A 13,236-nucleotide genomic window follows, 5' to 3' on the forward strand; every position below is an offset into this window, starting at 1 on the left:
CATAAACTTGAGCTCATCCAAAACATCCCGTATCCTAACTCGCTCCAAGTCCAGTTCACCCATCATCCCTGTGCTCGCTGACCTACATTGGCACCTGGTCCGGGAACACCTCGATTTTAAAATTCTCAAACTTGTTTTCAAATCCCTCCATGGCCTCACCCCTCCCTATCTCTGTAACTTCCTCCAGCCCTAAAATCCTCCGAGATCTCTTCCAATTCTTGCCTCTTGCACACCCGATTTTAATCGCTCCACCATTGGCAGCCGTGCCTTCAGCTGCCTAGGCCCTAAGCTCTGGAATTCCCTCCCTAAATCTCTCCGCCTCTATCTCCTCCTTTGAGACACTCTTTAAACCTACCTCTTTGACCAACCTTTTAGTCACCTGTCCTAATATCTCCTTATATTGCTACAAAATTGGCTAAGTGACAGGAAACAGAGTAGTGGTGAACAATTGTTTTCAAACTGGAGGAAGGTATACAGTGGTGTTCCCCTGGGGTCAGTGCTGGGACCACTGCTTTTCTTGATATATATTAATGACTTGGACTTGGGTGTTCGGGGACCAATTCAAAATTTGCAGATGACTCAAAACTTGGAAGCTTAGTGAACGTGAGGAGGCTAGTGATAGGCTGCAAGAGGACATAGACAGGCTGGTGGAATGGACGGACACATGGCAGATGAAATTTAACACAGAGAAGTGCGAAGTGATACATTTTGGTAGGAAGAACAAGGGGAGGCAATATAAACTAAAGGGTACAATTCTATAGGGGGTGCAGGAAAAGAGAGGCCTAGGGGTACAAATGAAGGTGGCAGGACAGGTTGAGAAAGTGGTTAAAAAAGCATATGGGATTCTAGGCTTTATAATAGAAGCATACAGTACAAAAGCAAGGAAGTTATGATGAACCTTTATAAAACACTGGTTCGGCCACAACTGGGAGTATTCTGTCCAGTTCTGGGCACCGCACTTTAGGAAGGATGTGAAGGCTGTAAAGAGGGTGCAGAAAAGATTTACTAGAATAATTCCAGGGATGAGGGACTTTAGTTACGTGGATAGACTGGAGATGCTGGGGTTGCTCTCCTTAGAGATGGTTGCAAGGAGATTTGATAGACGTAATCAAAATCATGAAGGGTCTAGACAGTAGATAGAAACTGTTTCCATTGGCGGAAGGGTCAAGAAGCAGAGGACACAGATTTTAGGTAATTGGCAAAAGAATCAAAGGCGACATGAGGAAAAACTTTTTTACGCAGAGAGTGGTTATAATCTGGAATGCAATGCTTGAAAGAGTGGTGGAGGCGGATTCAATCGTAGCTTTCAAAAGCGAATTGGATAAGTACTTGAAGGAAAAAAAATTGCAGGGCTACGGGGAAAGGGCAGTGGGGTGCGACTAGCTGGATTGCTCTTGCAGAGAATTGGCACAGGCTCGACAGGCCGAATGGCCTCCTTCTGTGCTGTGACCATTCTATGGCTCGGTGTCAAATTTTGTTTGAAATTCGCTCCTGTGAAGCGCCTTGGGACGTCTTACTACATTGAAGGCACTATACAAATGCAAATTGTTGTTGTGATTTTCTCTACTTCTCCTGACGTGCTGGCTCAAGCTAAGGTCCAGTTCTATCGGTGCCAAAACTCTCCGATAGCTCATCCACGTGGCCGTTCTTCATATATGAGTAGTGGTAGATTATTAGAGCACAGAGGGAATCATGGGTGAGCCTGACTCTGAGCATTGGAATTTTATGCAAATGTTTCATTTAAATATTCTTCACTCGGTCATACTAAAGTGGAAAAATTGTGGTTTTAAAATTATGATTCTTTACAAAATGCTGTTGCACTGGATAAATTATGACTAGACATTCATTTAATGTTTGTAAAAACATATTTATTAGTGCTAGTGATGTTTTCATGGACTGAGGATATAATACAGATACAAATAGATTAATTAGTGCTAACTTAAGTAGCAATCTACTGTGTGAAAAACATTGCAAAATAACATTTCTTGCAATGAGATTTGATTTTACTCCTGAACCTTGACCTGAAAGAACCTTTAATGAGAAGCTTCAGAAGCCACAATGTTCCGGTTATAAACAACAGCAAAAAATAAACAAAAAGAACAAATAAGCTACAGCAAAACAGGTTCAAGTGGAACTTGGCACATACTGTAACAATTTCACCATTCAGCCATAACACAAAAGTTGCACCTTATCTTATAACGCCTTTGTAAATTAACATATAATATTGCATATATGTCGTAACTAAATGCCCAATATTATGGTTCTCTTGGTGGAACATAAAAAGATTGGTTCGACATTGAACCACCATTGTTTCAGCCAGTCTATAACAGGTTATTAAGCATTTCTATACATCAGCTACATTAAAACATTTCATTCTTGCATTACTTTAAACAGGTCGACTGTATCAACCTTTTTTACATGGCAAAAATTATAAGAAAAATGTTCAAGTTGTCGAATTATTTTGAAACAAGTAGTCAAAGTTTTGTTTTGGAGAAAGACTTGTTTGTCGTGTGCAAGGATTTACAATGAATCACTCTAAGGCATTAATTGTTTCAGTCTCCACAGGACTAGTGCTTTCAAAGCATGATGACTTCATCTTATGTTCAAGCTGATATTTGTCTTTGCCCTTCTGCTTATGCCTGAAATAGTTTTGACAATCATACAAGGTTCTAAAGATTGTTGGCTCATAACCCCAAAATGCTTCCGAACATGGAGTAGCACCATAAGAAATCTGCTTTACATTATATTTTCTGTGGCATTTTTCATCCTTTCAGGGGTGTGATTCTTCTTTTCAGCTTTGGTTCATCCACAGTTTTAAGAAGACATCTAAGTGTCCAGAAAAGTTGAACTTGAATAGTGGGAATAAGATTTACATATTTCACCTTTGTATTTTGTTCCTCCCACTGAAAATTGTAGCACTTAAAATTATCACCGGTTTATTTATAGTTTCTTTCAGCACACGGAATGGCTATAAGGGTACTGTTGAGGAATTGTAGTTCGCGATTTTTCTTTTTAAAATTCTGTGACCATTTCGCTCACTCTATCAGAGAAACACTATGTTTATCTGGTTATCTATTAATTTAATTCATACACATACAATTTATATGCCTACAACTTCAGATGATTTACATAATACAATCCAGAGATGCAAACAATAGCTACAGCCTGAAGGCAGGCCTCTTGATATCATTCTAAGTGCAAACTACCAACACATATATAAAAAAAACTATCCTGGCACATTCCGATAGCAAAATATAGAAAATGCTATCTGAATTTTCAATGCTCTTAAACCTGTTTTTGGTACTGAGGGAATTCACAGTTTGCTACAGTGCTCATCTGCATGAAGTCCTGTATCTGAGAGACATGATCACAGATAATACAGTCACCAGTAAAGACATCCAGTTTAAAAAAAAGAGGAAGAAAAGATTTACGAAACCCCATAAATTATGCAGTAAATGGTTTGCCTTTATATTATTAAACCATAATGTTGAAAAGTGAACAGTACATTAGAATACACCTTTCCTCCTTTTATTATCTTTGCGTGCCTGACAAAAGAAATCTGTGAATGGTACTCAGAGAAGCTAGTTATGGACTGATGTAGGTTCATTCCCATGGATATTGCAGGTGGCTGAAAGGAACAGCAGTCTGCGAAGGGGTATTTCCACGGAGTGAAACTCGGTAGCCATTAGTGACAAAAGCCGAAGCAGCACACAAACCTTTATAATCAGTCTGCAGGAATGTAGTGTCCTGTTACTGCAGTTTAATTCCTAGACTGCACTTCGAGTTTTCACTGAATCTTCCACTGAAATACATCACCTTCACGTCGTCAACTCAACAATTTATTATCTTCAGTTCCTCGCTGTACTGTCATTATAAAATAGTTCAGGTTATTTTTGCTTTTGTAAAAAAAAAGTGAAAAGAAAACAGCGTTGAGGATCCAGGTTACTTTTTGGTATGGAGGGCATCCTGGAATTTTGTACTTGTATATCGTATATGGAATCCCTTTTTGTTAATTGTGTCATCGGTATGGAAATGAAGTAAAATGGCATTTCCTGCTGAATAGATTTCTTCAGGTGGCTGTAAAATATAAATACAATTTATGATTAATATTGGCTATTTAATAAAAGACAAATGGGTCTAGATCTCTAAAACAAATAACAATAACAACTTGCATTAATATAGCACCTTTAATGTAGGAAAACCTCCCAAGGCGCTTCACAGGAGCATAATCAGACAAAAATTGACAGGGAAACAAGGAAGAGTTATTACAGCTTGGTCAGAATTCATTTTGAATACATTTAAAAATCTGCAAATAAAAATCAGTAAAAAGTGACTGCATCTGTTGGATTGTTGTAAAAATCAAACTGGTTCATTAACGTCCCTTAGGGAAGGAAACCTACTGTCGTTACCCAGTCTGACCTATATGTGACTCCAGTCCTACATCAACATGGTTGGCTCTTAACCGCCCCTTTAAGTGGCCTAGCCAGGTGTTTAGTTGTATCAAACTGCTACAAAGAATAAGAATAATAAAACCGGACAGAGCACTCAGCTGCGATCTAGGCATCAAATTGGAACACGACAAAGGTACACCCAGCCCAGTTGATCCTGCAAATTCCTCCTTATTAATATCTGGGGACTGGTGCCAAAGTTGGGAAAGCTGTCCCACAGACTAGTCAAGCAACAACCTGACAATGGTCGTACTCACAGAATCCCTAAAGTCCCCGACTCCTCCATCACCATCCATGGGTACCTCCTGGCCCACCGGCAGGACAGACCCACCAGAGGTGGGGCACAATGATATACTCCCAGTCAGATGTGTGGCGCCCTGGAGATCCTCAACATTGACTCTGTACCCCATGAAGTCCCATGGCTTCAGGTTAAATATGAGCAAGGAAACCTCTCGCTGATTATCACCTACCGCCCTCCCTCAGCTGATGAAATCAGTACTCCACCACGTTGGCACCAACTGGAGGAACTTGAGTGGGGGACTTCAATGTCCATCACCAAAAGTGGCTCGATAATACCACCACTGACCGAGTTGGTCGCGTCCTGAAGGACATATCTGCCAGACCTGGCTTGCAGCAGGTGATGAGAGAACCAACATGAGGGAATACCTTACTTGATCATGTCCTCAACAATCTTTCTGATGCAGATGTGCCTGTCCATGACCGTATTGATAAGTAGGATAGATTAAGAACAGATCTAGTAGCTCAAAACTGAGCACCCATTAGGCCCTGTGGGCCGTCAGCAGCAGCAGTATTGTATATCACCACAATCTATAATCTCATAGCCCAGCATATCTCTCACTCCTCCATCATGATCAAACCAGATGGCCAACCCTGGTTCAATAAGGAGTGTAGAAGAGCAAGTCGGGAGCAGCACCAGGCATACCTGAAAATGAGGTGCCAACCTGCTGAAGCTACAACATAGGTTTACAACCATGCTAAACAGCACAAGCAGCATGCTATATACAGAGCTAAGCGATCTCACAACAAATGGATTAGGTCAAAGCTCTGCAGCCCTACCAATTCCAGTCGCAAATGATGGTGGATAATTAAGCAACTAATGGGAGGAGGAGGCTCCATGAACATGTCCAATGATGGCAGAGCCCAGCACGGGATTGCAAATGACTAGGCTGAAGCGTTTGCAACCATCTTCAGCCAGAAGTGCTGAGTGGATGATCCTTCTCGGCCTCCTCCTGATGTTCCCACCATCACAGATGCCAGTCTTCAGCCAATTCAATTCACTCCATGTGACATCAAGAAAAAGCTGAGTGCATTGTACACAGCAAAGGCTACGGGTACCGACAACATCCCAGCTGTAGTGCTGAAGACCTGTGCTCCAGAACTAGCCCACCTCTAACCAATACTGGCATCTACCGGACAATGTGGAAAATTGTCCAGATATGTCTTGTCCATGAAAAGCAGGACAGATCCAACCTGATCAATTACTGCCCTATCAACTTACTCTCAATCATCAGCATAGTGATAGTAGGAGTCATCAACAGTGCTATCAAGCAGCACTTACTCACCAATGATCAATTTAGGTTCTGCCAGACTCCAGACCCCATTACAGCCTTGGTCCAAACATGAACACAAGAGTTGAATTCCAGAGGTGATGAGAGTGCCTGCCCTTGACATCAAGGCAGCATTCAACTGAGTGTGGCACCAAGGAGCCCTAGAAAAACTGAAATCCATGGGGATCAGGGGGAAAACTCTCCAGTGGTTGGAGTCATACCTAGCATAAAGGAAGATGATTGTGGTTATTGGAGGCCAATCATCACAGCCCCAGGACTTTGATGCAGGAGTTCCTCAAGGCAATGGGCCCAACTATCTTCAGCTGCTTCATCAATGACCTTCCCTCCATCATAATGTCAGGAGTGGAACTGTTCACTGATGATTGCACAGTGTTCAGCTCCACTTGCAATTCCTCAGATAACGAAGCCCACATACAGCAAGACAACATCCAGGCTTAAGCTGGTAGACACACAAGTGCCAGGCAATGGCCATCTCCAACAAGAGAGAGCCTTTCCACCTCCCCTTGACATTTAATGGGATTACATTTGTCGAATCCCCCACCATCAACATCCTGGGGGTCACCATTGACCAGAAACTCAACTGGACCAGCAATATAAATGTCATGGGTACTAGAGCAGGTCAGAGGGTATTCTGTGGTGAGTGGGTCACCTCCTGAGCCCCCATAGCCTTTTCACCACCTACAAGGCACAAGTCAGGAGTGTGATGGAATACTCTCCACTTGCCTGGATGAGTGCAGCTGTAACAATACTCAAGAAGCTCGACACCATCCAGGACAAAGCAGCCCGCTTCAGGACACTCCATACACAAGCTTAAACATCCACTTCCACTTGGATATATATCGCCATTCCTTCATCTTCGCTGTGTCAAAATCCTGGAACTCAGCATTGTTGGAATACCTTCACCACATGGACTGCAGCGGTTCAAGAAGAGGGCCCACTACTACCTTCTCAAGGGCAGCTAGGAATGGGCAATAAATGCTGACCTGGCCAGCAACGCCCACATCCCGAGAATGAAAATATTTTAAAAATACTGGCTGTTGCACCAATATCCACAAAAAGTCATATTTTAATTATCCTTTAATTATTACTTAGATGTAAAATTATATTGGTTTATATCCACACAAACTGTATTTAATACTATGAGGTTTCCCAGGATCAATCATGCAAAAATATTGTGCCAGCATTTAAATTCCCTGAAACTACTGTATGATATGAACATTAATGTTTCAATAATGTCACTCTGCACTGTTTGATTTACAGTTGAATCTTTTTACTTCAGTTGTTTAATTTCAGTTATTGTAACTTTATATCTGTTTTGTCTCTTAAAACTGCATTATTTTAAAATGTAGTACTATATTTCATAGTTTAAATGCTAAATAATTTTTGTAATATATAATGTTAATGGTAAATAATTGTAGCAGTGAATGTATATTTGTGGCAGGTTCGGTCTGCAAAGAGCAGAAATTATTTTATGGAAAAAAACAATGGCCCTGAATTTCGGCAGGATTCTCCTGCAATAATTTGGGCAAGACCTCGGCAGCACCTCCACAGCAACGATGTAAATGGCCAAAAATAGTTGATTACACTATAGGGATCTGCTAATCTCCCGCCAAAGTTACGGTGGAGGTTTGGCTAACTCTCGCAGAAATTCAGGTTTTACGTTAGTTAAGAGGAAGCTAGATAAGTACACGAGGGAGAAAGGAATAGAAGGATATGTTGATAGAATGAGATGAAGAAAGATGGGAGGAGGCTCGTGTGGAGCAGAGCCTCGTTTCTGTGCTGTAAAATTCTATTTTACATTGTTAAGAAAATTTAGCTAAACCCAACAAGTAAAATTCATCAATATTATTACCGTTTTATAGAATTATTAAAGGCTAAAAATAGTCATCGTAAAACTACTAGATAAGCCATCAAGTCATTCTGTTTCTTACCCCTGATCCGCAGAATTGTCCAAGCCTCGAAGCTGTGGTATCAAACCCATCAAACAGTTCAATAAAGTCATAGCCACAGTCAGCTTCCACTTCCACTTCGAATGTCTGGAACGATAACTCCACCCCATAACCTTTTTCTGCTACAATCTGCCACTCACAGTCCACTTGGCCTGGGTAGTTATTGTCTCCGAACTGAGCGTGGGAATACAGATCCTTAGATTTCATTTCAGCTCTCAGTCGCCCTCCGCATTCTAAAACAAAGAATTCACACCGGTGTTACAGATTTGTACTGCAGCATATCTGTTCACAACATCACAATTACAGACCAGGAAGGCCATCTCGCTCAGCTTAGTTCATCCATTCAAATTTCCAAATTTGCAGATGTCACAAAACTTGGAAGTGTAGTGAACAGTGTGGAGGATAGTGATAGACTTCAAGAGGACACAGACAGGCTGGTGGCATGGGCGGACACACGGCAGATGAAATTTAACGCAGAAAAATGCAAAGTGATACCCTTCTGCGAGGGTTAGCCAAACCTCCACAGTAAGAAGAACGAGGAGAGGCAATATAAACTGAAGGGCACAATTCTAAAAGGGGTACAGGAACAGAAAGATCTGGGGGTATATGTGCACAAATCGTTGAAGGTGGCAGGGCAGATTGAGAAAGCGGTTAAAAAAGCGTACGGGATCCTGGGCTTTATAAATAGAGGCATAGAGTACAAAAGTATGGAAGTCATGATGAACCTTTATAAAACACTGGTTCGGCCACAACTGGAGTATTGTGTCCAATTCTGAGCACCGCACTTTAGAAAGGATGTGAAGGCCTTCGAGAGGGTGCAGAAAAGATTTACTAGAATGGTTCCAGGGATGAGGGACTTCAGTTACATGGATAGACTGGAGAAGCTGGAGCTGTTCTCCTTGGAACAGAGAAGGTTGAGAGGAGATTTGATAGAGGTATTCAAAATCATGAAGGGTCTAGACAGAATAGGTAGAGAGAAACAGTTTTCATTGGCAGAAGGGTCAAGAACTAAAGGACATAGATTTAAGGTAATCGGCAAAAGAACCAAAGCTGACACGAGGAAAAGCTTTTTTACGCAGCGAGTGGTTAGGATCTGGAATGCACTGCCGAGGGGGTGGTGGAGGCAGATTCAATCATGGCTTTCAAAAGGGAACTGGATAAATACTTGAAAGGAAAAGATTTGCAGGGCTACGGGGATAGGGCAGGGGAGTGGATTGCTCTTACATAGAGCCAGCACGGTCTCGATGGGCTGAATGGCCTCCTTCCATGCTGTAATCTTTCTATGATTCCATGATTCTAAAGAGCTTAGCGCCCCACCATTATGGCATGCAATTGTTCCTTAAATGATTACAGAGATTGTGCCTCCGTTACTCTATCTTGAGATCTCTATCATGTTACTGATCATTATTTTTGTGAATTTTCTGATCAGTCCTCAATTTGCCTCTTCCCAGTTTGACCTGTGCTCCTTTGTCCTACTCCTGCAATTTAGTTTAAAGTAACTTTACAGATTTAACCTTTTCCATATCATTTGCTATCTAATATCTAACCGAATTTGGGCATGAACCGACTGCACTAAAACTAAAATTGGTCCTCTTGCGTAATCACAATGCGACTGGCGTGCTGGAGACGCTACTCACGTCCCAAGAGGCAGTGTGTGTCTGTCGTGAAGAGTAGGGAAAGACTAGATGGGGTGGTGAGTGGGAGGGGGGGGTGGTGGCAGGGGAGCGGCGGCCTGCAGTTTCAATATGGAACTAGGAAGAGCACTGCTCCTCCTCCTGGCTCCACATTCAGGTAAGTACTTCTTTTTAATCGTACCGTTTTGGTGGCATCTTCCAGTGGTCCCTTTAAGGACCGCTGGTTCAGCTGCTTTAAACCCAAGATAACTGATCGTGTATGCTGTGGTCAGTTGTGATCCAATTTCCTAAAAAGAGGCCTGAAACAGGGATTAGGCCCTCTAATTGCACAGGCATTGGGCCCTGAAATTTGGCACGTGGCGCTCTCCTGGCATGGACTGAGCAAGCAGATGCCATATTGAATCCTTAAGCACACGTTTTTCATCCAGTCATCTGGGCTAGTTTCTCCACATCCACCCTATCAAATCCCTTCACAATTTTAAAGACATCTATCAGGTAGGAACATAGGAACAGGAGTAGGCCATTTAGCCCCTCCAGCCTGTTCTGCCATTCAATGAGATCTTGACTGATCTGTGACCTAACTCCATATACCTGCCTTAGCCCCATATCCCTTAATACCTTTGGTTAACAAAAAATCTATCAATCTCAGATTTAAAATTAACAACTGGGCCAGCATCAACTGCCATTTGTGGAAGAGAGTTCCAAACTTCTACCACCCTTTGCGTGTAGACGTGTTCCCTAACTTCACTCCTGAAAGTCCTGGCTCTAATTTTTAGGCTACATCCTCTAGTCCTAGACTCCCCAACCAGCGGAAATAGTTTCTCTCTATCTATCCCATCAGTTCCCCTTAATATCTTGAAAACTTCAATCAAACCACACCTTAATCTTCTAAATTCCAGGGAATACAATCCTAGTTTGTAAAATCTCTCCTCGTAATTTAACGCTTGGAGTCCAGGTATCATTCCAGTAAATCTACGCTGCACTCCCTCCAGGGCCAATATATCTTTCCGAACATGCGGTGCTCAGAACTGAACACAGTACTCCAGGTGTGGTCTAACCAGGGCTTTGTATAACTATAGCATAACTTTTCCCCCCTTATATTCTAGTCCTCTAGATATAAAGGCTAGAATTCCATTAGCCTTTTTGATTATTTTCTGTGCCTGTCTATGATATTTTAATGATCTGTGTACATGGACCCCTAAGTCTTTGGTTAGAGGTTTCCTGTTAGTCATCTCTTTTCCAGAGAAAAGAGCCCCTGCATGTTCAATCTTTCCTGATAGTTGCATCCTCTCAATTCTGGTAACATCCTTGTAAATGCAAATGACTCTGGGGCCAGGAATGCAGCTGGACCAGTGGAAATCATTACCCCACCAGAGATTGATCCCAATGGGGAGGAGCCGACTGCAGAGCAGCAATTAGCAAAGCCAATAGAACGTTGAACTAAACCAAAAGCAAAATAGTGCGGATGCTGGAAATCCGAAATAAAAAACAGAAAATGCTGGAAATACTCAGCAAGTGAGGCAGTATCTGTGGAGAAAGAAACAGAGTTAGTGTTTCAGGTCGAAGACCTTTAGTTAGGACTGGAATAAGTTAAAGATTTAACAGTTTTTAAGGCAAGTACAGAGTCAGGGAAAGGAGGGGGCAGGAAAGAACAAAAGGGAAGGTCTCTGATAGGGTGGAGGGCAGGAGTGATTAAATGACAAAAGGGATGACAAAAGGGGTGGTAATGGGACAAGTAAAGGAACAAAGGACTGGTCTAGAGGAGCTGTAAATGGCAACTGCAGAACCATTACCAGCACCTGCTGTCCAAAAAAATGGGAGCAGTGGTTATGATCTGAAGTTACTGAAGTCAGTTTTGAGTCCAGAAGGTTGTAAAGTGCCTAATCGAAAGATGAGGTGCTGTTCCTCGAGCTTCATTGGAACAGTGTAAGAGGCTGAGGACAGAGAGGTCAGAGTGGGAGTGGGGCGGAGAATTGAAATGGCAAGTGACCAGAAGGTCAGGGTCACGCTTGCGGACTGAGCGGAGGTGTTCAGCAAAGCAATCACCCAATCTGCGTTTGGTCTCCCCAATGTACAGGAGACCGCATTGTGAGCAGCGAATACAGTATACTAAATAGAAAGAAGTACAAGTAAATCGCTGTTTCACCTGGAAGGAGTGTTTGGGGCCCTGGACAGTGGGAAGGGAGGAGGTGAAAGGGCAGGTGTTGCATCTCCTGCGCTCGCACGGGAAGGTGCTGTGGGAAGGAGAGCGAGTGTTGGGGGTGATGGAAGAGTGGAGCAGGGTGTCGCGGAGGGAGTGGTCCCTTCGGAATGCTGAAAGGGGAAGGGAGGGGGAGATGTGTTTGGTGGTTGCATCGCGCTGGAGGTGGCGGAAATGGTGGAGGATGATCCGTTGAATGTAGAGGCTGGTAGGGTGGAAGGTGAGGACAAGGGGAACCCTATCGTGGTTCTGGGAGGGAGGGGAAGAGGTGAGGGCAGAAGTGCGGGAAATGGGACGGACACGGTTGAGGGCCCTGTCAACTACAGCGGAGGGGAATCCTCTGTTGACCGGAGGTCACCGATTATGGTCATTGGCTTAGTACAAAGAGGAGAAGAGTCAATTCTCTCTTAACCCTCAATTCGGAATAAACTCAGTAGTTTCTGCAGCCCCTGGCCAACACCTCGGGTGAGGAAAAAGACATATCGGAAGCACTGGTGTGGAAGGTGGCATCGTCAGAACAGATGCGACGGGAGAATGGAATAGAGTCCTTACAGGAAGCAGGATGGGAGGAAATGTAATCAAGGTAGCTGTGGGAGTTGGTGGGCTTATAATAGATATTGGTCGACAGCCTATCCCCAGAAATAGTGATACAGAAGTCGAGGCAGAGAAGGGAAGAGTCAGAGGTGAACCATGTGAAGGCGAGGGAAGGGTGGAAATTGGAAGCAAAGTTGATGAAATTTTCCAGTTCGGAGAGAGAGCAGGAAACAGCACCAATACAGTCATCAATGTACCGGGAAAACAGGTGAGGGAGGGGACCTGAGTAGGTCTGAAACAAAGAATGTTCCACGTATCCCACAAAAAGGCAGGCATAGCTAGGACCCATGCAGGTTCTCATAGCGACATCTTTTATTTGGAGGAAGTGAATGGTGTCAAAGGAGAATTTGTTCAACGTAAGAACAAGTTCAGCCAGGCGGAGGAGGGTGGTGGTGGATGGGGACTGGTTGGGCCTCCATTCAAGGAAGAAGCGGAGGGCCCCAGGCTGTCCTGGTGGGAGATGGAACTGTAGAGGGACTGGATGGCCATGGTGAAAAACAGAAGGTTAGGGCCGGGAAACTGGAAACTGTTAAAGTGGCGGAGGGCGTTGGAGGAGCCACAAACATACGTCGGAAGAGACTGGATAAGGGGAGATAAAGGAGAGATGAGTTTGGAACAGATAAGTTCCGTGGGGCAAGAACAGGCTGAAACAATGGGTTTACCGGAGCAGTCCTGATTGTGGATCTTGGGAAGGAGGTAGAAGAGGGCTGCGCAGGGTTGGGGGACTATGACGTTAGAGGCCGTGGGGGGAAGATCTCCAGAGCAGAGGAGGTCAGTGACGGTCTGGGAAACTATGGCTTGAAGTTTGGCGATGGAGTCATG

General features: G+C 43.5%; 1 protein-coding gene across 2 annotated transcripts in view; it reads right to left on the minus strand.

The window, feature by feature from the left end:
- Positions 1-1,846: 1,846 nt before the first annotated feature.
- tll1 (tolloid-like 1) overlaps positions 1,847-13,236 on the minus strand; it is a 268,042-nt gene continuing 256,652 nt past the window's right edge. For both annotated transcript variants that reach the window (XM_067991164.1, XM_067991173.1), the window contains exons 20-21: positions 7,969-8,219; positions 1,847-4,077 (exon numbers count right to left, since the gene is read on the minus strand). In XM_067991164.1, the coding sequence (XP_067847265.1) occupies positions 3,943-4,077; positions 7,969-8,219 (386 nt within the window). In that variant the 3' untranslated portion in view covers positions 1,847-3,942. The remainder of the gene's footprint in view (positions 4,078-7,968; positions 8,220-13,236) is intronic.

Source organism: Heptranchias perlo, chromosome 1 (genome assembly GCF_035084215.1).
Source record: "Heptranchias perlo isolate sHepPer1 chromosome 1, sHepPer1.hap1, whole genome shotgun sequence".
Lineage (NCBI taxonomy): Eukaryota > Metazoa > Chordata > Chondrichthyes > Hexanchiformes > Hexanchidae > Heptranchias > Heptranchias perlo.